This window comes from Bubalus kerabau, chromosome 13 (genome assembly GCF_029407905.1).
Source record: "Bubalus kerabau isolate K-KA32 ecotype Philippines breed swamp buffalo chromosome 13, PCC_UOA_SB_1v2, whole genome shotgun sequence".
NCBI lineage: Eukaryota > Metazoa > Chordata > Mammalia > Artiodactyla > Bovidae > Bubalus > Bubalus kerabau.
In genome coordinates this window covers 24,454,762-24,482,015 of record NC_073636.1, presented here as the reverse complement: position 1 = coordinate 24,482,015, position 27,254 = coordinate 24,454,762, and the positions used below count along the sequence as shown (strand labels likewise).

The 27,254-nt window shown below is 44.6% G+C and overlaps 1 protein-coding gene and 1 long non-coding RNA gene across 2 annotated transcripts in view; one reads left to right on the top strand and one right to left on the bottom strand.

Annotated features, from left to right (window-relative positions):
• The window catches only part of LOC129625423 (uncharacterized), a 47,583-nt gene extending 41,992 nt beyond the window's left edge, over positions 1-5,591 (top strand). The window contains exon 4 of the long non-coding RNA XR_008701435.1: positions 5,503-5,591. This is a non-coding gene — a long non-coding RNA (uncharacterized LOC129625423). The remainder of the gene's footprint in view (positions 1-5,502) is intronic.
• Positions 117-27,254, bottom strand: MSRB2 (methionine sulfoxide reductase B2). Its single transcript, XM_055543794.1, has 5 exons — positions 27,121-27,254; positions 18,662-18,762; positions 9,796-9,872; positions 2,101-2,248; positions 117-1,092 (listed from the first exon to the last, which is right to left on the bottom strand). The coding sequence occupies exons 1-5, from the start codon at positions 27,236-27,238 to the stop codon at positions 988-990; spliced, it is 549 nt and encodes a 182-aa protein (XP_055399769.1). The 5' UTR covers positions 27,239-27,254; the 3' UTR covers positions 117-987.

The window sequence follows — 27,254 nt, the reverse complement described above, 5'->3', positions numbered from 1 at the left end:
ATTGATGTAACCAATAACTACTACCAGGTGATTTAATTATTTTTTGGCATTTGATTTAGTCACTTTTGTAAGAGAGAAAATTCACAGATTTAGACAAAAAGCAAACAAATTTTAGTAAATATTTTATTTGGACACTTTAAAGTTTAACTTTGTAGCCACGTGTATTCATTATCACTGAAATCTAGCGGATTCCCATTGAAATTTAGTTGCAGGTAGAGAGGTTGGAACTAGAATGTTCAAGACAGTTTATTAACGTTTTGGAAAAAAAAAAAATCATGCATCCCATGGATCTCCAGGCATGCTCCCGAAACCCACCTTGTCCACAACTCTCCTCCTTCTCCTCAATGCCTCCTTCCATGCTGGAACTGTGGAGTACTCTAATGCCATATTTTCCTTCCTCTTTTCACTTGATCTCTCACCTATCTATGTCTGGGAAGAACTTAACTGATGGAAAGTTCAGGGTCGTTTTGTAGGAATATTTTTTTGGTTTATCCATCTGCCTCCAAGCGTCCCTAGAATCATATACTCTGGTCCAGGCAAAGCCCACAGAAGTCGATTTAATGGAAACAGTTTTCCCTCTGTCATTTTGTGAAATTCTAGTCAAAGCCAGAGCCAGGGCTGGGTTGACTCCAGGTAGTAAATTAGAGAAGGTGTGGTTTGAGTGGTGCCAGCAGTGAACTTAGCCTTGGTTTGGTAGTTAATAAAACTACCAATCACAATGGGTAGTCATTCACATCGGGCTTCCCTGGTGGCTCAGACAGTAAAGGATCTGCCTGCAATGCGGGAGATCTGGGTTTGATCCCTGGGTTGGGAAGATCTGGAGAAGGGAATGGCTACCCACTCCAGTATTCTTGCCTGGAGAATTCCATGGACAAGGAGGCTGGCGGGCTACACCTCATGGGGTCACAAAAAGTCATTCACATAAGTTCTTCAAATTGAATTTGGAAGTGAGGGAGTGGCGAGGGAGGGAAGGGAACTCGGAGGTGGTCAGTGTTTCCTTGGCTTGAACCTGAGCGCCACACTGTTGATGCAGAACCTCTGCCCAGCAGGCCCAGGTCCGTCAGGGAACACATGGCCGAGGTGAGCTTCACACTGCAAGGAGAGCAGCCTCTGTCATCTCTCACCAGGGACAAGGCTCTTTAGGTAAAACCCAGACAGATCAACCCCACCTGGTGGGCCCACTCACGTCTTTGACCTCGGTGTTGGGGGAAAGTCTATTGTATCAGAATTTGATTCAGAAATGAAAGGATGTAGAGCACGTGGGATGGTAAATAGCTCTCTACTTGATCGGTGAGAATGTCAGCAAGTGATTTAACTTAGGCCTTGATTTACTCATCTATGAAATGGGGATGATGATTATACCTACGTAACAGAGCTGTTATTATGATTCATTGATATAATGCATTGGGACTTCCCTGGTCCCAATGCAGGGGGCCTGGATTCGATCCCTGGTCAGGGAACTAGATTCCACATGCCAAAACTAAGACCAGGGGCAGCCAAATAGATAAATATTAAAAAAAAAAAAAAAAAAAAAGCAGTAGCACAGTTCTGAGTGAGTGAATCTTGTAGCCAGTATATTATTATTGTTTTTTTTCACTGAAGACAAGACTAAGCTACATTTATCTGCTTACAAAACCAGAACATTTGAGCACCCAAAGATATCAAGTTGAATCTGCTGTCTGGATTTAAGCCACTCTCTCCTGCCAGGCTCCCAGGAGAAATAAGCCCTGATGTCACCTTTGGTACTGCTCTGCTTATAGGCGACATGCTGCAGAGCGGGAAGCGGGCAGAGAGATGCCATCCACCCTGGACCTTCCTGCCGCTCTCCCAGCACAACAGAATGTGAAGGGCCAGCTCTTTCTTTCAGACCCTCACTCACTCCCATCTCTGCAAGGCTAGAACCAGGCAAGGCTCCTTCTTTGGTCTGCAGTGCTGGGAGTGATGGGAGAGAGGAACTGGTAGCAGCTCAGGAGAAACCCAAAGAGCTTCCATGACAAAAGCACTCCCGTCCATAACACCAGATGTGCAAGGACAAGTGAGCTCTGCACTGCACTCAGGAGGCGCAGGGGAAAACAAAACACACGAAGCAAAGACACCCACCTGCTTACAGACGACCTCTGTGCGAGCTAGTCCCAACGAGGTGTCCGCGCGTCTCAGGATCCCCGTGTTACTCTCATCAGAGCCAGATGTCCCGTGAGCCTCAGAGAACGAAGGCCATCCCGTGCCGGAGCAGAACTTCTTCTCAGAGCTATGTTAGAAATCACGACACCTACAGCTGTGAAAACCGCTATGAACAAACAAAGAGCACCATGTGCCCCAACCCACGTCCCTACAGAGCACAAATTGATTCCCTTCTTCTCTGCCACATCTCAAGGCCAGTTCTCTGAACCCCAGGCGTCTGCCCACTGCACCTCCACTATTCAAGATGCTGTCTCGTCACGTCAAAGATGTCTTGTTCCTTTGATGTTGAAGGCATCCCTCTCAAGCTTCGACAAGGACCAAAAACACGAGGAGCTTTGTGAACTGCTCCACGTTAGGAAACAGATTAAATGCCCATGTTTGAAACGTAGGGAAGGCGGAAATTGAAATGAAATGAGTGGCCAAAGGGTTTAGTGTATCGCAGGTTCAGCAAATCAGAGAAACATGAGAACTGATCAAACGGCCATGTTCAGCCACAGGAACTTTTGGTTATCTGAACACAGAGCCTGACTGCCTTTGGGGATTCAAGAATGAGTTCCTCTGCCACTTCTTAGCTGTGTGAAACCGGACGGGCTGCTTCCCTATCCAACTCACAGTTTTCTTATCTGTAACATGGGGACAGCAACATCTACGTTATAGAGATGCTCTGAGGGCTTAGGGAGCTATGCAGTGGAGCACGTAGTGATTAATAAGCCTGGGCACCCAGACTCATCACTGCAGTGCAGTGATCTTCCTGGGAAAGCCCCACAGGAATGAATGATGCTGGGGGTAGAGGGTGGGGAGAACAGAGGTGCCAACAAAAGGGGGAGGAGGGCAACAAGCAAATCTACTCATCAGAGACCCACTCTAAATAATTTGTTATGTGAACTCCTTTTCTTTCTTTTTAAAAAAATTTTGGCCACACTTTGCAGCATGTGGGATCCTAGTTTCCCTCACTAGGGATCGAACCTGCGTCCCCTGCATTGGAAGCAGAGTCTCAACCACTGGACCACCAGGGAAGTCCCCAAAGAGGAACTCCTTTACATCATGCTAGAAAACAAATTTCAGAAATTTAAATGGCAGGGGAATGGCTCTCTCTATCTGGGGGAGAGGCAAGAAATGAATTGTAAATTCTGCAAAACAAAAACTGAGTGAAAAGAGGGGCAAAGTGGCAAATAATCAAACTCCTAGACTATGAGCACAGAAGGAAGCTCAGTTTAGAGCACAAACCCAGCAGAAAGAGTCTGGGGTAAGTCAGTGACTCAAACACTCTGGTCCTGGGACCCATCCGTTACTAAAAAATTATCGAGGATCTCTGAGAGTTTGGTTTACATGAGTTGTACCTATTAGCACTTAACAAATTAGAAATTATGAGTGAGAGTTTCAAAGACATTTATGCATTGAATTATTTTTTAAAATAATAAATTCATTATAGGCTAACACAACCTATTGTTACAACAGATAATTCTGTTTTCCAAACTGAAACAAACATTTAGTGGGACGAGTTGCACTGTTTTATGACTTTGCAAATCTCTTTTTAAAAAATTAATTTGTATTGGAGTGTAGTTGCTTTGCAGTGTTGTGTCAGTCTCTACTGTACAGCAAAACGAATTGGCCACACACATACAAACGTTCTTTCTGTTTTTGGATGTCCGTCCCATTTAGGTCACCACAGAGCACTGGATAAAGTTCCCTGTGCCGTACAGTAGGTTCTCACTGGTTATCTGTTTTACACATAGTATCAATAGTGTATATATATCAACCCCAATCTCCCAATTCATCCCAACACCCCTTTCCGCCTTGGTATCCATATGTTTGATCTCTATGTTTGTCTCTATTTCTACTTTTTGCAAATCTCTTTAAGGTCTAGCCTTAAAAAAATGACAGTTGAATCTCCAGATGTGCTCATGCATTCAATCTGCTGCAGCATTGTTTTGACTGAAGTGTAGGAAGAGGATGTAGTCTCTTGGACGTGTGGGTGTGTGCTGAGTTGCTTCAGTCATGTCCGACTCTGTGCGACGCTATGGACTATAGCCCACCAGGTTCCTCTGTCCATGGGACTCTCCAGGCATGAGTACTAGAGTGGGTTGCCATGCCCTTCTCCAGGAGATCTTCCCAACACAGAGATCGAACCCAGGTCTCCTGCATTGCCAGCAGATTCTTTACCGTCTGAGCAACTAGGGAAGCCCCAGTCTCCTGGATACACAGAAAAGAAAGCACCTTGAAGAGCCCTGGAAAGATCCCAGGAACTCAGGTACAGCTCTGAGGTTGACTTCTGAGAGCCTGGGGTGTGAATCCGGGCTCTGGTATGTCTGTACGACCTTGGCAAGTTATTTAACCTCTTAAAGTCTCTGTTCCCTCGTCCACAGAATAGTAACAGCATTGTTACCTCACAGGGTTGCGGAGGATTGACTGAGATGCTTTCTTCATTTAGCATTTTTACCATCGTGTTGGATACATGGTACCTAAGTTAGTGGTTATGATTTTAAAAATATCATTATTATTATTAGTAACAGGTATCCATGAAATTTGTGCAGCTGTGGGTCCAATTAGAAGTGTCTGCACATTCAGACTGGGCTTCCTAGGTGGCTCAGTGGTAAAGAATCTGCCTGCCAATGCAGGAGATGTGGGTTCGAGCCCTGGGTTGGGAAGATCCCCTGGAGAAGGAAACAGCAACCACTCCAGTATTCTTGCCTGGAGAATCCTATGGACAGAGAAGCCTGGCAGGCTACAGTCCACAGGGTTGCAAAGAGTTGGATACAACTGAGCACATGTGCACACACCTATTCAGACTGGGTTCTCTGCAACCCCTTTTCTTTTTCAAGGGTTCAAAAATATTCATCTGAGCCACTTTGGTCTGGGGAAAAACATTTTAAATATCCTTTAATCATAGCTTTTCCATCCTCAACATTATATATAAACTAGTGATCATTAAAGCAAATCTGATAGAGAATTATGAATATAATAATTTTTTTAATGAATGACTCTAAGACTAATAAAAAGTCATTTAAAACGTTTTATGGGAAACAATAAACTTTTATTGATGCAATTAACAGAATCTGGAGATTTTACCAGGTAATATGAGAGGCCCATCATATATCATTTAAGAGGGAAAACTTAAATATTAAGGGCAATTAGAAATTGCAATATATATATTTAAATGATTAGCAGATTGTAAGGCCCGCCCTTGAGAAACTAAAACCGTTCTGGACCATCTTTACTCTTAAAGGGAGTAAAGATGTATATCATGTATACTCTTTAAGGGATTCCTTTTATTTAGTTTTGTTATATGTTTCTTTGCTTTGTTTTTGTCATTGTTTCTAGAAACTCCATGGCCCCCAAACCAGCAGCAAGAGGCACTTGGTGATAACTGACAATCCTCATGGTAGAAGAATTCCCATTCATTTCAAGGAACAGGAGCACAGAAAAGGTTAACAATATTACCTAGTTCCTACAACACGTGGGGTGCCAGGATATTCTGTAAAAAGGGAACTAACATCAGGCTCTCAGTTTCCTTCTATTCTAAAAAGATTTATGACCGTGAAACATGTGATCTCACAGTAGATTTTAATAAACACATCCAGAATTGGAGAGGAAGAAGGAAAGGGAATAGAGGAAGGGGTCAAAGTCACATAATTTCAAGGTTAATGAAGTGACAGTCTGGAGTCCAGTGCTCTTGACCTGGAAACCCTGGATCAAATGACTCTGAGTTGGAGAGTCAGCAGCTCCCCTGAATCATACTGGTTCAGCTCGAAGGGAAGTCTGCAGGCAGCAAGGAGCCCAGTGGCCAAGTGGCTGTGGTCCCTCATCCACTTGATTTCTTAACTGTTTAGTTTTGGTTGACTTTTCACCTCCTTTTGACTGTGTGCGAGTATTTGAAGGGATGTTCATTTCTTCTCTACCCCTGTTCTCTATTACTTAGGACGGAGACTGGGGACGGGAAGAGAGGGAAAACGAGAGGTCCAACAAGAATCCTGACAGTTATCTACCCTCTTGAATGGGAAGCACTGTCAGGAATATAGTCTTCATTTATAGATTCTCATTAATTAGAAGAGATTTCTTAGGAGTTCCTCATTATCAAAAACACTTTCATGCATAAGGCCCTAAGAAGGCTCTGTCTGTAAGAATCTCATTGCTAACATGTATCTGGTGCTTGGCATGTGTCAGGCATTGCTCTGCTGCTTTCATGTGTATTAACGCATAACTCAGTTCCATGAACTTCCTGATGTTCAAGCTGGTTTTAGAAAAGGAAGAGGAACCAGAGATCAAATTGACAACATCCGCTGGATCATGGAAAAAGCAAGAGAGTTCCAGAAAAACACCTATTTCTGCTTTATTGACTATGCCAAAGCCTTTGACTGTGTGGATCACAATAAACTGTGGAAAATTCTGAAAGAGATGGGAATACCAGACCACCTGATCTGCCTCTTGAGAAATCTGTTTGCAGGTCAGGAAACAACAGTTAGAACTGGACATGGAACAACAGACTGGTTCCAAATAGGGAAAGGAGTACGTCAAGGCTGTATATTATCACCCCGTTTATTTAACTTATATGCAGAGTACATCATGAGAAACGCTGGACTGGAAGAAACACAAGCTGCAATCAAGATTGCCGCCATGACACCACCCTTATGGCAGAAAGTGAAGAGGAACTCAAAAGCCTCTTGATGAAGGTGAAAGAGGACAGTGAAAAAGTTGGCTTAAAGCTCAACATTCAGAAAACGAAGATCATGGCATCCGGTCCCATCACTTCATGGCAAATAGATGGGGAAACAGTGGAAACAGTGTCAGACTTTATTTTTCTGAGCTCCAAAATCACTACAGATGGTGACTGCAGCCATGAAATTAAAAGACGCTTACTCCTTGGAAGGAAAGTTATGACCAACCTAGATAGCATATTCAAAAGCAGAGACATTACTTTGCCAACAAAGCTTCGTCTAGTCAAGGCTATGGTTTTTCCTGTGGTCATGTATGGATGTGAGAGTTGGACTGTGAAGAAGGCTGAGCGCTGAAGAATTGATGCTTTTGAACTGTGGTGTTGGAGAAGACTCTTAAGTCTTCTCCCTTGCACTGCAAGGAGATCCAACCAGTCCATTTTAAGGAGATCAGCCCTGGGATTTCTTTGGAAGGAATGATGCTAAAGCTGAAACTCCAGTACTTTGGCCACCTCATGCGAAGAGCTGACTCATTGGAAAAGACTCTGATGCTGGGAGGGATTAGGGGCAGGAGGAGAAGGGGACGACAGAGGATGAGATTGCTGGATGGCATCACTGACTCGATGGACGTGAGTCTGAGTGAACTCCGGGAGTTGGTGATGGACAGGGAGGCCTGGTGTGTTGCGATTCATGGGGTTGCAAAGAGTCGGACACGGCTGAGCAACTGATCTGATCTGATCAGTTATTCCTCCCAATAGCTTTATGAGTTCAGAACTACTAACATGCTCGTTTTACCGGTGGGGAAAGCAAGGCACAGAGGGGTTAAGAAAGTTGCCCAAGGTCACACAGCAATTAAGCCAGGATGTATATCTACAGACTTCACCAGTCTACTACATTGTCTCTCTTATAAACCAATGCATCTTTAATAGCACAGAAGATTCTAGAACATAAAAGATTCTTATGAATATATTCTTATTTTTCTCAGACTAAGCTGCAGGAGGAAAAAACTAGAACAAATTCAAAAGTCCTTAAGAAATGAAAATGGAAACTGCAACTAAAACTAAATTGCGACCCAGAGGGATGGTATGGGGAGGGAGGGGGGAGGAGGGTTCAGGATGGGGAACACGTGTATACCTGTGGCGGATTCATTTGGATGTTTGGCAAAACTAATACAATTATGTAAAGTTTAAAAATAAAATAAAATTAAAAAAAAAACTAAATGATTAAAAAGAAACAAATAGGTTGGCAGATTGGCAGGTCAGTAAACTAGCCACTTGCTGAAAGGGCTTTTGGAGACCTTTTGGATGGTTTTATTAGTCTTGGCTGCCGTGAAGATGGTCACTCAACTTCCTTAATTTGGACAAGCATTGGTCTTTCAAGTTTAAATTACCTTAAATGAAATAAGATAAAAAATTCAATGTTTTAGTGGCATCAGCCACATTTCAGGTGTTCAATAGCCACACGTGATTAGTGGCCACCAAAGTGGATGGAGCAGATATAGAATATTTCCAGCACTGCAGAAAGTTCTACTGGACAGAGCTTTTTGCTCTGGTCTCTCCAGTCCCTCCCTGCCCCAACACTCTGATTCCCCCACAGAGCCTGCGAGGTGCCCATGCTGGGCACTGGGTAGGAAGAAAGTGTCATCTTCACAGGTGCAGAAACTGGAACACCAATGAAGTCAAAACAACAAAGACTAAAATGGAGGAACATGTTCTCGCAAGGATGACGGTCAAAAGCTAGAAACAGAACCTCTGGCCGCTTACTGCAGTCACAAAGCCATCTTTTATATGTTTACAACAAGGTTGGTTGTTTGGCTAAAAGCAGGTTGGCCATCTCAAGTCCCACCCCTCCCCCTTTAAACAGAACCAAAGGTCAAACAGTAACTAGTGGTTCAGAAATCTGCGTGCATTTTACCATTGCCAGCTCCCTCAGGCCATCTTCTCAGCCTGAATGTCATCTTTGCTGTCTCTTCACCAGCCACTGACAGAGTGAATGAATCCCGGCGAAGGCCTGCCCTTCTGTGAGCATGAAGGAAAATCAATCCTGATCGTTGCTCATCTTTGCAGGCGGGGTTTGGCTTTCCAAATTCAGCCCCCATTAGCAGCCAGCGGCCCAGGAAAGCCCAGTCTGCTGAAAGCCCAGAGCACATAATGAAGCACGGCCTAATGGCAGATTCACAGACCTGGCTTGATTTATATTTTATTCTAAACCAATTTAGGGTTGATGCAAAAGAAATAAAAAACATCTTTGAACTTCTGAAAAATGGGACTTCAAAGATGTTTTCCTTTCTTCTTCGTCGAATCTACTTTTTTTAGACTGTTTCCTGCATGTCTAAACAAAAAAGCCTTTGTTGAGAGATTTCAGATCCTGATTGACTTAAAAGAGGCTTTGAAATCAAGGGACAATTAAATTTACTTTTAGCTACATAGAAGAGGCATGGCATTCACTACTGTCAAGCACTGTGGGGAATCCATCCTCATAAAATTCTACATTTCCTAAATTAAATTATAAACCCATTTTTTCCCTGGGAGAGATATAGTTTTAATCACATGGGTCAAGCAAATACCATTATGGTTTAGATGTCTTTAAATACTTTCCCAGGGAAAAACTAATAGCTTTATCTTAAGGTGGCCACCAAGTTTTTTTTGTTGTTGTTTTTGTTTGGTTTGCTTTTTGCTATTCTTGCAGATACAGAAAGAAAGACTATAGGCTAAGATGTTAATGCTATAAATAATAATAAGACAGGCAAGAATCTTAATGAACAGCCCTCCTTATAGTAACCAAGTTAATCAGGAATGAAAACCATGGTATGTATTAGGTTGGTCAAAAAGTTTGTAAGATCCTATGGAAAAACCCAAGTGAATTTTCTAGCCAATCCAATATTTATCCAAGGCCCCAAAAGACAGAGCGGTATGAATTTTGAGGCTCACTCTCCTTTGGTACCTCTTGGTCTTTATCTCACCTGAAGAGCGGGCTGTCGCAACACACACAGTGATACATCCCTGGTTCCTTGTTATTCAGGTAGATCCCACTGAAAGGCTGAAAGTAAATGAGATATATCACTATTCAGGTTTCTCATAACACCAGCAGGACATGATACAGCAGATCTAAATCCAAGATTAAGTTCCCCAATAAAGGAATTTTTGTACTAATTTCACAAAGTGCAAGTATCACTGGAGAGAAAATTACAACATGCCCAGTGGAGCAGTCTGCAGGCTTGTTTACAACCGGCCTTTATGGTGCCAAATATTCAAATTATGACATTAATAATGCTTTGTATTTATATAGCACCTTTCATCCAAAAACATCAAAGCCTGTGAAAAAGCAAGAGAATGGGCCTCTGGATTGTGTTAGATCTCGGCCTCCATTTCAAAAGTTAATACAACAGGAATCGAGTCCACTGACTAAAGCACTCTGAAATCTCCAATTAAAGACAGGAGATAGATACATTAAAAAGCAAAGCTCAGTGAGATTGGGGTTGTGCCTTTAATATGCTTCACGTGGGGTTTAGGATACTTCATACTGAATAAATGCTAAATAATGAGCAAGATTCTCCCAGTGCCTAAGTTACTACTTAGATGAAATTACTGCATTAAATTGTGGCTTAAGGAGTTTGCAGGTTCTGAGAACAGCAGACTTCAATCAATGAGTGAGCCAAGACTACTATATATTTTTTTAAATGTTATTTGGTAAACTGATCTCATTGTTTGGAACAAACAAAGACCATTTTTGCCCAATTCCATCTTCTCTATCAAAGAAATTTCAAGAAAGAGAAACTGTTGCATGAGTCTCCTGTGAAAATCCATAAGCAGTGGCTGGTGGCAGGCACTGTCCTACTCTTTGGAAGAGAAGCTGAACACGGGATGGGTCACTGAGTCCCAGAGCTGATTCAGGAAACAAGTGGCCCCTTCAGCCCTCTCTAGACAAATCCCCAGTCAAACGTTCACGTTCCCTGTGGTAGGAGTAACAGTACATTTTCAGGGAGCAGCATAACAACAAATTTCAAATTAACCTACTGAGCTCGCCATCTGGCCACACTTGGATGTTTTCCCTCACTAAAATCCCTAAACTTGGCTGCAGACATCTAACAGTGGTGAGCTGGTCTTTTTCTGGCCTGTCCCCTTAAAGGCTTGCACCTCACGCTGGCAAAAAGGGGTATCTGGGATGAAAAGGAAGTTTCGCCTTCCTCCCACCTGGGCTGAAGAGACAAACATGCCAAAGGGCTACCCAGATGTGAAGCTGATCTAGAAATGCCTACTTATGGGATCCGGACAGCATGCTAATATTCACAATATAATGGTTGTTATCGCAGGGACAGTTGGACAGAGGAAGTGACAGGGAACTGGTAACCACAATAAGTTAAAAAATCAGACATAAAAGAATCCTTTGCTGACATATTTTATGAAATGACATCTCTCCTCTGCCTCCTTGCCTGATTTCCTACTGTCTACCCTCTCACCCTTTCTCCTTAATTTTTTTAAATTTAAATTTATTTATTTTAATTAGAGGCTAATTACTTTACAACATTGTATTGGTTTTGCCATACATCAACATGAATCTGCCACAGGTGTACATGTGTTCCCAATCCTGAGCCCCCCTCCCACCTCCCTCCCCATACCATCCCTCTGGGTCATCCCAGTGCACCAGCCCCAAGCATCCTGTATCCTGCATCGAACCTGGACTGGCAATTCGTTTCTTATATGATATTATACATGTTTCAATGCCATTCTCCCAAATCACACCCCCCCTCCAACAGAGTCCAAAAGACATATTATTTAGGGCCACACTCAGCTTCTATTTCACTCGCTCATTCCAGTATTACTTGAAAACCAAGTGTGTAGCCAATGCTGCACTGGGTACTAAGGTTGCTGCTGCTGCTGCTGCTGCGTCGCTTCAGTCGTGTCCGACTCTGTGCGACCCCATAGACGGCAGCCCACCAGGCTTCCCCTCCCTGGGATTCTCCAGGCAAGAACACTGGAGTGGGTTGCCATTTCCTTCTCCAATGCATGAAAGGGAAAAGTGAAAGTGAAGTCGCTCAGTCGTGTCTGACTCTGTGAGACCCCATGGACTACAGCCTACCAGGCTCCTCCATCCATGGGATTTTCCAGGCAAGAGTACTGGAGTGGGGTGCCATTGCCTTCTCCAGGGTACTAAGGTTGCAGAGATGGAGAAACAAAACAGAACTACACTAACCATGGTTCCTGCACTAAGAATTTGCTACCAAGTCAGGAAGAGATGTGAGCTGGCAGTGGTCACACCACGTGACCGCAGTTCTGATGGGGAGGTTAGCAGCGAGTGGTGGGTACCACGAGTCCCTTTACTACTAGGGAAGTCTTCATGAAACCTTTCTGGACCAGGTCATATATGAGATGTCTGAGATCAGGGTTTTCTTTTTCTTTAACCTTTTATCATCATTATTTTTCATTGCATGGCTGACTAGTGTTTATTACAGGAAAATGCCAAGACACTAAAGTGAGTTTTGAAGGATGAGAAGGAGTTAATCAGATAAAGGAGTTAATCAGATAAAGAAATTTCAGACAGAGCAGCCTGGGCTGGGCTCACGTCACAGAACAGAGCAATGTGGAGGAGGAAGAGGTTGCTGGAAAGGCAGGGAGGGCCAGATCATAGCAGCTTTAATCAGACCATGCTTGTTGTTGTTGTTCAGGCGCTCAGTCATGTCCGACTCTTTGCCACCCCATGGACTGCAGCACACCAGGCTGCTCTGTCCTTCACTATCTCCTGAAGTTTGCCCAAACTCATGTCCATTGAGTCGATGATGCTAAAGAGTTAAAGTGCCAGCTTACTGAAAATGGAAAGCCACTGGAAACTTTTAAACTGGGCGCACACCCAATCGGAGCTGGTTTTTAGAAGGAGCTCTCAAAGGACAGTCAAACGGCCACCAGTTCAGGCCTGGATTTAACTATGGCAAGAATAGTGGAAATAAAAAGATGAGGACGGATTTAAGAATTGTCTTGAAGAGAGAACTGAAATGAGTGACTGTACAGGGAGGCGGTCAGAGACAGAGACAGAAAGATATCCCCATCCCCGGGTTTTCAAAATCTATCCTATGCACTACATGTTCTGCACTGCCACGGACTGCAGCCCACCAGGCTCCTCTGTCCATGGAATTTTCCAGGCAAGAATACTGGAGTGGGTTGCCATCTCCTCCTCCAGGGAATCTTCCTGACCCAGGGATTGAACCTGTGTCTCCTGCACTGCAGATGGATTCTTTACTGCTTTACCACAGAGAAGCCCCTAAATGTTTGTGTATCCCCTCCAAATTCATGTTTAAGCCCTAACCTCCAAGGTGATGGTATTGGAGGTGGGGCCTTTGGGAGGTGATTAGTTCATGAGGGTGGAACCCTCAAAAGTGGGATTAGTGCCCTGGGAAGAAAAGACATGGGAGGGATGACCTATTTCTCTCCCACATTGGGACACGGCAAGAAGGTGACCATTTGCAAACCAAGAAGAAAGTCCTTATCAGAACCAAATTGTTTGGCACCTTGATCTCGGATTTCTCAGCCCCCAGAACAGTGAGCAACAAATGTTTGTTGTTTAAGCCTCCTCGTCTGTGACATCCTGCTGCTGCTACTGCTGCTGCTAAGTCGCTTCAGTCGTGTCCGACGCTGTGCGACCCCATAAGATGGCAGCCCACCAGGCTCCCCCGTCCCTGGGATTCTCCAGGCAAGAACACTGGAGTGGGTTGCCATTTCCTTCTCCAATGCATGAAAGTGAAAAGGGAAAGTGAAGTCACTCAGTCATGTCCGACTCTTAGCAACCCCATGGACTGCAGCCCACCAGGCCCCTCCGTCCATGGGATTTTCCAGGCAAGAGTACTGGAGTGGGGTGCCATTGCCTTCTCTGACATCCTGCTAGAGAAGCCCAAACTAAGACTATGTGCACACCAACACAGCCTTTCCCTTCTTTTATCTTGTCACTACTACACACCTGTTGGAAACGGATGATACACTTAAATGATTTGCAGGTTATTTCACAGAGAACTATTTACAAAGATGGGGATGGGCCCGATGGATACCAGCCAGGGAAGGTGAAGCATCTCTGGGCCAGTGATTGAGAACACACTGCCCTACTGGCCTGTGGGGCACAGAGTAGGCAGAACCCATGAGGCCGGAGCTGGAGGGGCGGGATGCCTGTGGGGGTGGGGGGCAGGGAAGCTGCAAGCTGCGTGGGAGGAACACAGGCCCAGGGGACCCTCGATGCCTGTTTTTCTACTGTGTCCTCTGATCTTGCTGGCATCTCGCAGGGGCCAAACTCAATCAGGAGTCAAGAGGGCAAGGGAGCTGGTAAGCCTTCCCAGAGGTCACAGCAGAGTGAAGCACATAGATGGCATATCTGAAAGGCAAACAGTAACCTGCACAAAACCTAGCTTCTACTGACATTCAAGATGGGCTCGATAAAGGACAGAAATGGTATGGACCTAACAGAAGCAGAAGATATTAAGAAGAGGTGGCAAGAATACACAGGAGAACTGTACAAAAAAGATCTTTAAGACCCAGGTAATCACGATGGTGTGATCACTCATCTAGAGCCAGACATCCTGGAATGTGAAGTCAAGTGGGCCTTAGAAAGCATCACTACGAACAAAGCTAGTGGAGGTGATGGAATTCCAGTTGCACTATTTCAAATCCTGAAAGATGATGCTGTGAAAGTGCTGCACTCAATATGCCAGCAAATTTGGAAAACTCAGCAGTGGCCACAGGACTGGAAAAGGTCAGTTTTCATTCCAATCCCAAAGAGAGGCAATACCAAAGAATGCTCAAACTACCGCACAAATGCACTCATCTCACACGCTAGTAAAGGAGTGCTCAAAATTCTCCAAGTGAGGCTTCAACAGTATGTGAACCATGAACTTCTAGATGTTCAAGCTGGTTTTAGAAAAGGCAGAGGAACCAGAGATCAAATTGCCAACATCTGCTGGATCATCAAAAAAGCAAGAGAGTTCCAGAAAAAACATCTAGTTCTGTTTTATTGACTATGGCAAAGCCTTTGACTGTGTGGATCACAATAAACTGTGGAAAATTCTGAAAGAGATGGGAATCCCAGACCACCTGACCTGCCTCTTGAGAAACCTATATGCAGGTCAGGAAGCAACAGTTAGAACTGGGCATGGAACAACAGACTGGTTCCAAATAGGAAAAGGAGTACGTCAAGGCTGTATATTGTCACCCTGTTTATTTAACTTATATGCAGAATACATCATGAGAAAAGCTGGGCTGGAAGAAGCACAAGCTGGAATCAAGATTGCTGGGAGAAATATCAATAACCTCAGATATGCAGATGACACCACCCTTATGGCAGAAAGTGAAGAGGAACTAAAAAGCCTCTTGAAAGTGAAAGAGGACAGTGAAAAAGTTGGCTTAAAGCTCAACATTCAGGAAACGAAGATCATGGCATCTGGTCCCATCACTTCATGGGAAATAGATGGGGAAACAGTGTTAGACTTTATTTTTCTGGGCTCCAAAATCACTGCAGATGGTGATTGCAGCCATGAAATTAAAAGACGCTTACTCCTTGGAAGTAAAGTTATGACCAACCTACACAGCATATTCAAAAGCAGAGACATTACTTTGCCAACAAAGGTCCATCTAGTCAAGGCTATGGTTTTTCCAGTGGTCATGTATGGATGTGAGAGTTGGACTGTGAAGAAGGCTGAGCGCCAAAGAATTGATGCTTTTGAACTGTGGTGTTGGAGAAGACTCTTGAGAGTCCCTTGGACTGCATGGAGATCCAACCCCAGTCCATTCTAAAGGAGATCAGTCCTGGGTGTTCACTGGAAGGATTGATGATAAAGCTGAAACTCCAGTACATTGACCACCTCATGTGAAGAGCTGACTCACTGGAAAAGACCCTGATGCTGGGAGGGATTGGGGGCAGGAGGAGAAGTGGACGACAGAGAATGAGATGGCTGGATGGCATCACCGACTCAATGGACATGAGTTCGAGTAAACTCTGGGAGTTGGTGACGGACAGGGAGGCCTGGCGTGCTGTGATTCATGGGGTCACAAAGAGTCGGACACGACTGAGCAGCTGAACTGAACTGACATTTGACTTAAAAAAAATACTTATTTGACTGCACTAGATCTTAGTTATGGCACGTGAGATCTTTAGTTGTGACATGTGAACTCAGTTGCAGCATATGGGATCTAGTTCCCTGACCAGGGATCAAACCTGGGCCCCCTACATTGGTTGTGCGGAGCCATAGCTACTGGACCACTGGGGAAGTCCCTGATATTTGATTTTTAGTTCCTGCTCAACTAGTCTGTGAACCCCCTTGTCGCACTTGGCAGAGGGCTAGCAGGTTACTGCTGCCCAACAAAAAGCACATGCAACTGAATTTTAATTTTGAGTCACCAAATAGAAGGCTGAGGTGTTTCCCTTCTCTTTTCTTAGCCTCATGGAGCTTATGGAGGCTTATCGTTCTGCAGCATTCTAAAAAGTTACATGTGGAAATGAATCAACTGAAAGGGATTTAGAACATTACTTAAAATAATGGATGATGCTCATTTTGTAAAATGGCCAAATGCAGAGTATAACATACCATCTGTCTGAGAATCCCACGTATTTATTCTCCTAAACATCTGGCAGCTTATCTTCAGGCTGCCACTTCCAATTCCAAACCCTGTGTGGCTCTGCCCTTCAGAATAGGGCTGACTTACAGTGCTCTGGGAAGACACACAACTGCTCAGGGAATTACAGGTAGCTCTCTTGTGCTATCTGGCTATCTATAATGGCTAGTATAAGTATCTTTCCTGGGCTTACCTGGTGGCTCAGTGGTAAAGAATCCATCTGCCAGTGCAGGAGATTCGGGTTCAAATCCTGGGTTAGGAAGATCCCATGGAGGAGGAAGTGGCAACCTGCTCCAGTACTCTTGCCTGGAGAATCCCATGGACAGAGGAGCCTAGTGGGCTACAGTCCATGGGGTTGCAAAGAGTCGGACACGACTGAGCACACACACACATAAGGAGTACCTGCTCTATGCTGGGCTCTTTTCCAGGCACTGGAGACCCAGCCATCAACAATACAACTGACCAGCTAAGCAACAACAACAGTCTCTTTCCGAGGAAGCCTTTATTAAAACCCCACCCACAGGAAGTTTTCAAAAATACCAGTATTTCACCAGAATCTAGGAGATCTTCTGGTCTATCTAATGACTTTGGATTGGCAGTAAAGTTGAAGGTGAGACCATGATTATATGGCTCCAGCACATGGATAGCTTACCTGAATTTTGCAGGGACCGCCAACTTCAAAGATATACATATCCTGCTGCTAAGTCGCTTCAGTCGTGTCCGACTCTGCGACCCCATAGATGGCAGCCCACCAAGCTTCCCCGTCCCTGGGATTCTCCAGGCAAGTACACTGGAGTGGGTTGCCATTTCCTTCTCCAATGCATGAAAGTGAAAAGTGAAAGTGAAGTCGCTCAGTCGTGTCCGACTCTTAGTGACCCCACAGAGTGCAGCCTACCAGGCTCCTCCATCCATGGATTTTCCAGGCAAAAGTACTGGAGTGGGGTGCCATTGCCTTCTCCGATACATATCCTACAATATTCAAAACCGCTGTGCTGGGGTCCACTCTAGGGGGTCTGCTTCACAAATGAAAATATCTACTAACCTGGCTCCATAGCTGTTTTCCAGTGGTCATATTTGGGCCTAAGACAAATGACTTGCTGTGAAACTCAGCGTGGTAAAAATGGTACTATACTGAGTAACCACTGAGGGCTGCTTTCTCAGGAAAGGAAAGAAAGCCGAGGTTATTGAAGACAGTTTCAGTAATATGTTCCCCTCTTGGCCTGCAGTGGTTCAACAGTCCCAACGCTTGATTTTTTCAGCACCCACTACCTGCAGGATATGTCATGTGCTAGGACGGCAGGTACTGAGCAGGGAAAACCCAGCTTGGGGCTGGGGAAAGGCTTCCCTTTGCAGGTGAGATTGGGGCCAAGAGCTGAAAGGTGGGTTTGAATGGGTTGGAGCTGGGGGAGGACAGAGGGTGAAAGGGCCTGAAGTGGGGAAAGTCCAGGGTCTTGGAGTTGAACAAGGAAAAGTGGCCAGATCTGAGGATGGGGGTGGGAGGTAGGGACCAGAGCTTCAGGGCCTTATTAGCCACTTTAAACTTTTTGCTTTTACTTTGAAAACAAGAATTTAGAGTAGGGGGTGATGTGGTCATATCCATTTCCAAATGATCTCTTTGGCAGCCGGGAGGAGAATGGCGAGGTGAGGAGCAAGTACAGAGGTGAGGAGCACAGCTGAGGCAGCTGCTTTTGAGCCAGGGATGGTGCGGCCTGGACCAGCCTACAGGGGCAAGCAGTGGAGAGAAGCAGGGTGATGAGACAGTCATTCAGGAGGCTGAGTGGGTGGACCGGCCACTGGAGGGCAGTGTGTCCAGAGAGAGGTTTCTGGCTTGCATAACTGGATGGATATTCATGGCCAGAGGAGAACAGTGGAGGGTGCCAGATTAGTAGAGAAAATGATGAGTTTTGTTTTTTTTTTTTAATTGGAGGGTAATTCCCTTATAATATCTTGATGGCTTTTACCATACATCAACATGCATCGGCCATAGGCATACATGTGTTCCCTCTCGCCTGAGCCCCCCTTGCACTCCCCGCACCCCTCCAGGCTGTCCCAGAGCACTGGCTTTGGGTGCCCTGCTTCATACGTCAAACTCCCACTGGCTGTCCTTTTACTATGGGAAGGAGAAGGTGGGGTGATCTGAGAGAACAGCACCAGGTTAGGTTTTGTAGTGAGATCAACTCCAGTTTGTCCTGCGCCACACCCAACACATCTACTCAGAAACCGTAAACAAGTGTAGCTTACCGGCTCCGTCCCTTTTTCTCTTGTGACATGGAACTGCTCTGGTGTCAGCTTCTTCTGCCACTCACTCTTGGAGAGAGCCGGCTGACTTTTTGTAAGAGACCCTGTATTGTTAAACAGGAATTTCAAAAAAATGAAAAAAGCAAGGAACACTGAGGTTGACTTCCTTGGGTTTGTCTAAGAAAATTTAGTTATTTCTCCCAAAGAATTAGAGTCATGCCTTCACTACAGATATTTGTATTTTAATTGTTTCTTTGTATTTCATTGCATTGTTTAGACTCTCAAAATAACTACTCTATAAGAATGTATTTAATAGCAGTGGTTGACAAATTGCAAATTATTAGATGGGTGCTATTTCTGCTTTATTGACTATGCCAAAGCCTTTGACTGTGTGGATCACAATAAACTGTGGAAAATTCTGAAAGAGATGGGAATACCAGACCACCTGATCTGCCTCTTGAGAAATCTGTATGCAGGTCAGGAAGCAACAGTTAGAACTGGACATGGAACAACAGACTGGTTCCAAATAGGAAAAGGAGTTCGTCAAGGCTGTATATTATCACCCCGTTTATTTAACTTATATGCAGAGTACATCATGAGAAATGCTGGACTGGAAGAAACACAAACTGGAATCAAGATTGCCGGGAGAAATATCAATAACCTCAGATACGCAGATAACACCACCCTTATGGCAGAAAGTGAAGAGGAACTCAAAAGCCTCTTGATGAAAGTGAAAGTGGAGAGTGAAAAAGTTGGCTTAAAGCTCAACATTCAGAAAACAAAGATCATGGCATCCAGTCCCACCACTTCATGGGAAATAGATGGGGAAACAGTGGAAACAGTGTCAGACTTTATTTTTCTGGGCTCCAAAATCACTACAGATGGTGATTGCAGCCATGAAATTAAAAGACGCTTACTCCTTGGAAGGAAAGTTATGACCAACCTAGATAGCATATTCAAAAGCAGAGACATTACTTTGCCAACAAATGTTCGTCTAGTCAAGGCTATGGTTTTTCCAGTGGTCATGTATGGATGTGAGAGTTGGACTGTGAAGAAGGCTAAGCGCCAAAGAATTGATGCTTTTGGACTGTGGTGTTGGAGAAGACTCTTGAGAGTCCGTTGGACTGCAAGGAGATCCAACCAGTCCATTCTGAAGGAGATCAGCCCTGGGATTTCTTGGGAAACAATGATGCTAAAGCTGAAACTCCAGTACTTTGGCCACCTCATGCAAAGAGTTGATTCATTGGAAAAGACCCTGATGCTGGGAGGGATTGGGAGCAGGAGGAGAAGGGGACGCCAGAGGATGAGATGGCTGGATGGCATCACTGACTCGATGGATGTGAGTCTCAGTGAACTCCGGGAGTTGGTGATGGACAGGGAGGCCTGGCGTGCTGCGATTCATGGGGTCGCAAAGAGTCAGACACGACTGAGCGACTGATCTGATCTGATTGGCTTCAAATGATGTCTTTGATCAAGTTACGGATTTTTATACATTTCTATATTATTAAAATATATTTTGCTTCAAGAAAAAAGCCAGGAAGGCACAATGACCTTTTCTTGCTAAGCCTCTCTCCTGAAGTGCACCAGTTCCCAACAGAACACACCATAACGTCCCCTCCGCTCCCAACCTTTCCTTCTTCACAGAGACCAGAAAGTTCAGGTACAAAATGCTTTAATTGACTCATTAGTTTAGTAAGAGATGAGTAATAAGCAGAGAGCCAGTTTTCCAGTTGTACTGGGGCACAGAAGTTAAAGAGGCGGCTGAAATATGAAATAAAGCAGAATAAATTCTCCTTGGTTTGCTAAGGGTAGAGATCAATCCCTCTTCCATTACTACATACAAAGGAGTATTTCCTGTCAGGATACAGCTGCGAATATCTGTGAGACTGGACAGAAAAGATCATTGAGCCAGTGGGTTATTAAAACCCTCTTCCTTGCTGGTTTATAAAGATATCTCAGATTTTATTCATCAAAGGAGGCCTCTATTAAAAATTCTTCTTGTGTGAAAAATAGAAGACTCCTAGAGCACACATTCCTGAAAGGGAAACTGAGACCTACCATAATCTATGTTTGGGCTTCATGGTTTTTATCCACTTGTGTCTTCCTTTCTTCTGCTTCCTACAGCATCTGTGTTACTTTTATTCCAATGAGTATAATCAAAGTAATTAGGATAATACTCTCTTTGGCCAAAGAGTTGAGGAGGGGGGCCGGGTGGTGGGAAGTCTAACGTCTATTATAATGTTCTAATCATCCAATGTTAAGAATATGAAAGGATCGTATCATCTGCACACCTCAACTTACACAAGAGAAAACAGAATAGTGATCGAAGGCTTTATTAGGAAGGTGGCCTTTCGGCACAGAGTTGAAGGAAATGTAAACAGACCCATCAGATGAGCACCTGGAGGACCACTGCGGGCAAGAGAAGCAACAGGCTGGGTGTACCTGGCATGTCCTATGAACAGCAAAGAGGCCTGAGCTACTCGGGTGGAGCCAGCAGGGAAGGTTAATAGAAATGAGAACAGACAAGCAATGGGGGCCAGATCACTTAGAGCCTTGAAGACTATTACTTCAATCAATTAGTTAAGGCTCTGCTGGGTCTTCTCTAATTGCGGTGAGTAGAGACTATGTTTCAGGTGAGTGGAGACTGTTTCATTATTGTGCCAGGGTTTCTCATGGCAGTTGCAGAGCACGGACTCTAGATGCCTCATGGCAGTTGCAGAGCACGGGCTCTAGATGCGTGGGCTCAGTAGTTGTGGTATACAGGCTTAGCTGCTCCAAGACATGTGGGATCTTCCCAGACCAGGGATCAAACCCATGTTCCCTGCACTGGCAGGTGGATTCTTCATCACTGGCCCACCAGGGATGTTCAGGCCTTGAAGGCTTTTGTAAGAACACTGGCTTTTGTTCTCAATGAGTTTGGAAGGCAGTGAGAGGTTAGCAGAGGCATGGAATGATCTAACATATTTTAAAAGAATTAGTGGCAGACGTTCCAAAAAAAAAAAAGAAACAGGGTAAAGGCTGAAGCAGGAGAACCAATACAGAGGCCGGCTAGCTCTGAGAACTGTGGCAGCGTACGTCATGGCTGCAGTCTGATCATGTTTACTTCTTCCACGGGGATGGGGGGGGGGGGTTGGTTTCAGTATCTATAAGACAGCTCACAGGCTATGGCTCAGAATATTATCTGTATCCCTTGCTGAAAGGCAGAGACCTGGACTGGGGTTGCAGCAGTGTAGTGGCTTAGAAGTGATCAGTCGGTGGACACAGTCTGATGGCAGAGTGGGGGGATCTGCTGATGGGCCAGTTGTGGAGGTGAGAGAAAGCAAAGGTCAAGAGTCATAAGCCACAGCTTCTGGGCTCTGGAAGATGGGGAAGACTTCAGGAGGAGTAGGTTTGGAAACATGGTTTTGAACTTGTTAAATGCCAATCAGGTATTCAGGTGCAGGTGTCAAGTATGGCTATATGGATACAGAGAGGGAGAGGTCTAAGGTGGAAATGTGAACTTCAGGATTCCTCAGCCTGAAGCTGTCTTTTATCTTGGGGGCTGAAAGATCCTCAAGTCAGTGAGTATAGACAAAACAGAAAGGCCTGAGGATTGTACTCTGAGGCTCTCCTCGATATACAGGTTGAAGATACATGGAGGCAAGCAGGGAGGTGGGAAGGAAACTGAGATGCAGTGTCCTAGTGAAATGGAGCAGGATCCTATGGTCCTTCCCCAACATGTCCTCAGTTGCCTTTTGTCTGTGAAATAACTTTAGCCAAAGAATAAGTTTAATCAGGAACTTCCCTGGTGGTCCAGAGGCTAAGACTCTGAGCTCCCAGTGCAGGGAGCCTGGGTTCAATCCCTGGTCAGGGAACTAGATCCTACCTGTCACAACTAAGATCCCAGAATAGCAAAATAAGTATATTAAAAAAAAAACCATAATATTTAATCAGAGAAGTGAGAAAATACAGAAACAAAAGAAAACAGTCAAATGAGACGAAATAATAATAATTTAGTCATTAAGCAAAGTCAACGACTTTTAGTTCCTTCTCGAGGGATACAGATAATATTTGAGCCATATAGCCTGTGAGCTGTCTTATACTGAAACCCCCACCAGGTGGAAGAAATAAACATGATGATCAGACTGCAGCCATGACATAAACTACGGCAGTTCTCAGAGCTGGCCTGGAAATAGGAACAGACCTACCCTGGAACTGAAGATGAACTGTACTTGAAACAATCAATGACACTGATTAGATCACTGCATAAGCAATTTCAAGATGACTGTCAGAGCTGACTGTGCTGTTTCTGCATATAGCCCCCTCCCATCACCTACAAAAGCTCTTGCCCACTGAAGGGGAGAGGGGGAGTCAACCTTCGGACAGGAGTCTTCCTCGCCCCTGCCCCGCCAAGCCCAGGTTGCGGGCCTCTGAAATTAAGCAAACTCTCCACCATTCTCGCCTCTATTAGCTTTTGAGCAGCGAGCAGCGGGACCCTACTTTCACTTAGGCTTTTCGGCTCTCACCATGGGACCGCTGTGCTCTCGCAACACCTGGCTCACGGGATTTTCCTGAGCAATGCTGAGGCCATGACGACACGCCAGAGTGACTGTGAGGAACTGCTGCTCCTGGCCTGCTGGCCCCAAGAGGCGGATATGAGGGGATGGATATGAGGGGACGTTCCTAGCAGCTGCCGAATCCGTGTTGTTTCAGGGATCCTCCCTGTTTCTCCGCTGCTCGGCACTGGCTGTCAACGTACATACACTTTTCCTCGGTGGAATGGAAACGTGTCTGGATGAGCTGATGAGACCCAAGACCCAGTAAGTCAGTGCACCGGTGTGCAGCCGGGCTAACTTCTCTTTGAGCACAAAATACTGTTCGGGCATTTCGCCAATTGGTTCTGCCATGGGTATGATGTCGAGGAGCGTTTGTGTTGGGGACTCTGTATTGGTTATTGTCTTGAACATTTGTGACAGTTCTGTCTTCTGGTGTGTGAGTGTATATTCCATTTGTGTGATTGGTATCTTTCTTGTCTTTTATAAAATGGGAGATTTGGTTCAATTTATTTGAAAAATTTTAGCTATGAGATTATGATTAAGGAAAAAGATAATTTTTTTCAACAACATATGGCAACAGTATTCTTTAAACTCCAAGAAAAAAAAAATGGGTTAAGATGAAACTTCTGAAATTCCCAAACTGGTTCTTTTTGCATATGCAGTTATGTACATATGTACATAAGTCTGCCTTACATATGTTATTAAAGTACTAAAAATGATGAGGAAGCACTTCAGTGTGTAAAGCAAGTGGGATACGTGTTAGTGAGAGGAGGTATAAAGAATGGAGGTTATTTTTTGTTGAGGAAAAATGATGATAATAATTTTGTCCTGGAGCTGGTTGTGATCTCTGAGGGGAGAGCAGTGAATGGTTCTGAAGAGAAAGCTGTTTCCTGACCAGGAATTGAACCTGGGTAACCTGGATGAAAGCCAGGAATCCTAGCCAGCAGACCACTAGGGGCAAGAGGTTAGAAGCAAAGTGGTCCTGGCTCTTTCCCTCATTTGAAAGTAAGAATGTTTCAAGGAGGCAGAAACTGTAAAAACAGGTACAATCCCTTTTGATCATAAAAAAAAAAAAAAAAAAACAGGTACAAAGTTTATCATTAGAGTACACAGCACAATAAGTGGGAGGGCAACAGATAAATCATTTATTTAAGACAGAAGAAGAAATACACAGCTGGAGAGAAGGGGCATGGGCACCCTCTCTAACGAGGAGGGCATAAGAAGTAAGGCAGAAATACCCACCCAGAGAGGAGTGTGGGTGTCCTAAATGAGAAGCCAGTAAAAAGGTGATTTAAATCCCTTAATTGGATAGTCCTTCCCCATCTTTGTTTACATTTGGCCAATTATTTTTTTTCCACAACTGACTGGTCCTCGGACCCTCCCCACGATGAGTGCACAACTTTTTGCTAAGATGGATCCCATCGCAGAAGCCTGAGGGTGCCTCTCCATGCTTATTATAGGGTGGGGCCCCCTCCCTTTTCGATCCCCAAGTAGCCTTCCGCGCATGTGTAGACAGGGAAGTTTTCTTTGACCTCAGGAGTCGACACCTTATGTCTTTAGCTGAGCTCAGTTTTTGCCACTAGCTTGTCACTGGAGGGTTTGGGTGAGAAAAAACCTTGAATTTTATTCCACTTGACAAACACCAGCTGTGCAACCCAGGGGCCTATGTATCTCCTACCTCAGTTGTTTCTGGATGGGGACAACTCATATGGATACAAAAAGTGACAAAAGGTTTGTGAAAAAAGGGAACTTTGAGAAGAGTTTTATTTGTTGTCAGGAGTGATTAAGATTAGACTGGATTTAATTAGGTAAATATACTTTGTTATTAATAGTAAGCTGGTATAAAAGTAGAATTTGGTTTTCTTTCTCCTTGTTAAGAGATAAAACCTTTCCTGGAATATTGAGATGCTTTTGACAACAGATTGTAAGTTTCTTTCTCTAGCTAACTTTGAGTATCCCAAAGGGCCTATAGGCATCTCAGAAGAAATGTTAAAGTAATTAGGATTATTTGGTATGTTAAATTATAGGGAAAACATTTGATTAACTTTCAGGTCATAATGCTGAACTGGGTGAGAAATTTAAAGAATTCTAATGGAAAGCTATTGTTTTGCTTCAAAGCATATTTTTGACCCCAACGTTTGGGATGGAAGTTATCACAGAGTATAATTACTTAGATGTGTACCACTGCTGGTTTTAAGTTTACTGCTACAAGTACACGTACAATGCTTGAGTGACAACTTTATATAAGTGATAAAATGTATAGACTATAAAATGTCTTCCTGTCAGCATCTCTCTGTACTTGTTATGTCTGATTAGTTTTCCCTCAACGCGGATAATTAAGCACACAGCATAGGGTTAAATATAGCTACACTTTTATCCTTTCCATTCATTTATGTAATTATAACTAATGCTTATTGTATACCTACTAAGCACCAATATTGTGATAAAACATGTTTAGTTTTTTTCATTTATTCTGTATAATAACCCTACTATCATCATTATCCTTATTTTACAAAGAAAAAAAAAACAGGCTTATGCTTACCAAGTTCAAGACATGCTCAAAGACACACAGCCAGTGGGTGTGGCACGTCAACACTGAAACCCCTTAACCACGAAACTATTAGCTGCCTATCATTCTCAATGGTTGCCTAGTAGTTTGTTGAATTGAACGTTCACGGTTTACTTAAGCATTCCTTAACTGATAGACATTTGGGTTATGGCCAGTTTCTCCTTCTTAAGAGTAGTGCTGTTAAAAGCATCTCTGCACATATAACTTTGTTCTTCTTTTGAATTATTTCCTTAGAATAAATTCCCAAGAGTGGGTGTCTGATAAGTGAGCAGTTCCTGTTAAGTATTGGTGTCTGGCCAAATTTTAATGTTGCTGAAGAACCTCAGATTCCAGGGCAATTTATTAGGCTGTTTCCGACAGCACTAAGTACAAACATAAAGGGCAAATTTCCGCTGAAACCACCACCCTCTAAAGGGGAATGAGGAGGGCTCCAGCCCAGAACTCTGATGCCTGAACCACCACCTGTGGTTCTCAGGAAGTCAACACTTAGCACTGAGTGGGCAAAGAACACACAGGAGATTGGCTGACTAGAGACACCAGGAGTGGTCTGAGGTCCGTGACCCCAAGTCATATTTGATCAGCTCCCATAGCACCCTGCCAGGGCTTTTATTTATTTAACACTACATTTTGAAATTTTCAGGGGATAAAAAGAATTCCGAGTGACTGGGTACATTTATAGCACAGATATTTATCTTTAAATATCTTCAGTGGACACATAACAAATGGATTCCAAGATGGGCTAGCTGGGGCAGCTGTCCAGAAAGGCAATCAACACATGGCACTGTGTCCACCAAACTGGACATGAAATACAGCCAGCTGACCCAAGATCCCACTAGCGTCGCCTTTAGTGACTCTGTACTAAAGGATGAGGTGTCAGCGAGCCCCAATCCCACAGAGCAGCCAAAGCCATGTCGTAGAAGAAACGCACACTTTCCCCCGGTCTGTGTCAGCAGGCATAACTGAACGAGGGGGACAGTGTAGTTAACAGAGCAGTGGGTGGCTGCAGCAGAGAGCCCTCTGGGCGGGCTGCTCAACCAACACCGCCGTCCTTCACCTGGAAGCCCGGCTCCAGAGTACATTTTATACAAAAAACAAAACAAGTATGTGTGCACGTGGGAGGAGAGGACCTGTACTTTTCCACAAACCCTCATACGGGTCAGGGACTCCCCCGCCCACGCCCCTTCAAGTTTACAGCCCGCAGTTCTTAGATGGCAGGGGGTGGGCGGGCAGGAGCCCCGACGGAGCTTCCGGAGAATGGACGAGTCAGGTCCAGGACCAGCCGGCTGGGGCCCCCCGAGACCCGGCAAGCGAACAAAAATCGAAAGCCGGGAGGTGAGGGCGGGGCCTGCGAGGCCTACCTGCTTGCGGGGATCCAGCACCTGCGCGGAGGCCGCCGCAGTCCGCTCGGCCCCGCGCAGCCCACCCGAGCGCCTCGCGGAGGGGCAGGCCCCGCAGAGCCCGCAGGAGGCGCGCCATGACGCTGAGCACGGCC

Bases quoted from the DNA above. Each gene is read 5' to 3' on its own strand.
- MSRB2 (XM_055543794.1), bottom strand. From the start codon at position 27,238: ATGGCGCGCCTCCTGCGGGCTCTGCGGGGCCTGCCCCTCCGCGAGGCG. The intron at 9,873-18,661 runs GTAAGCTACACT...ATTTACTTTCAG, and splicing joins GAGAAAAAGGGACGGAGCCG to CCTTTCAGTGGGATCTACCT. The intron at 1,093-2,100 runs GTGGGTGTCTTT...CTCTCCTTGCAG, and splicing joins CAGAGGTCGTCTGTAAGCAG to TGTGAAGCTCACCTCGGCCA.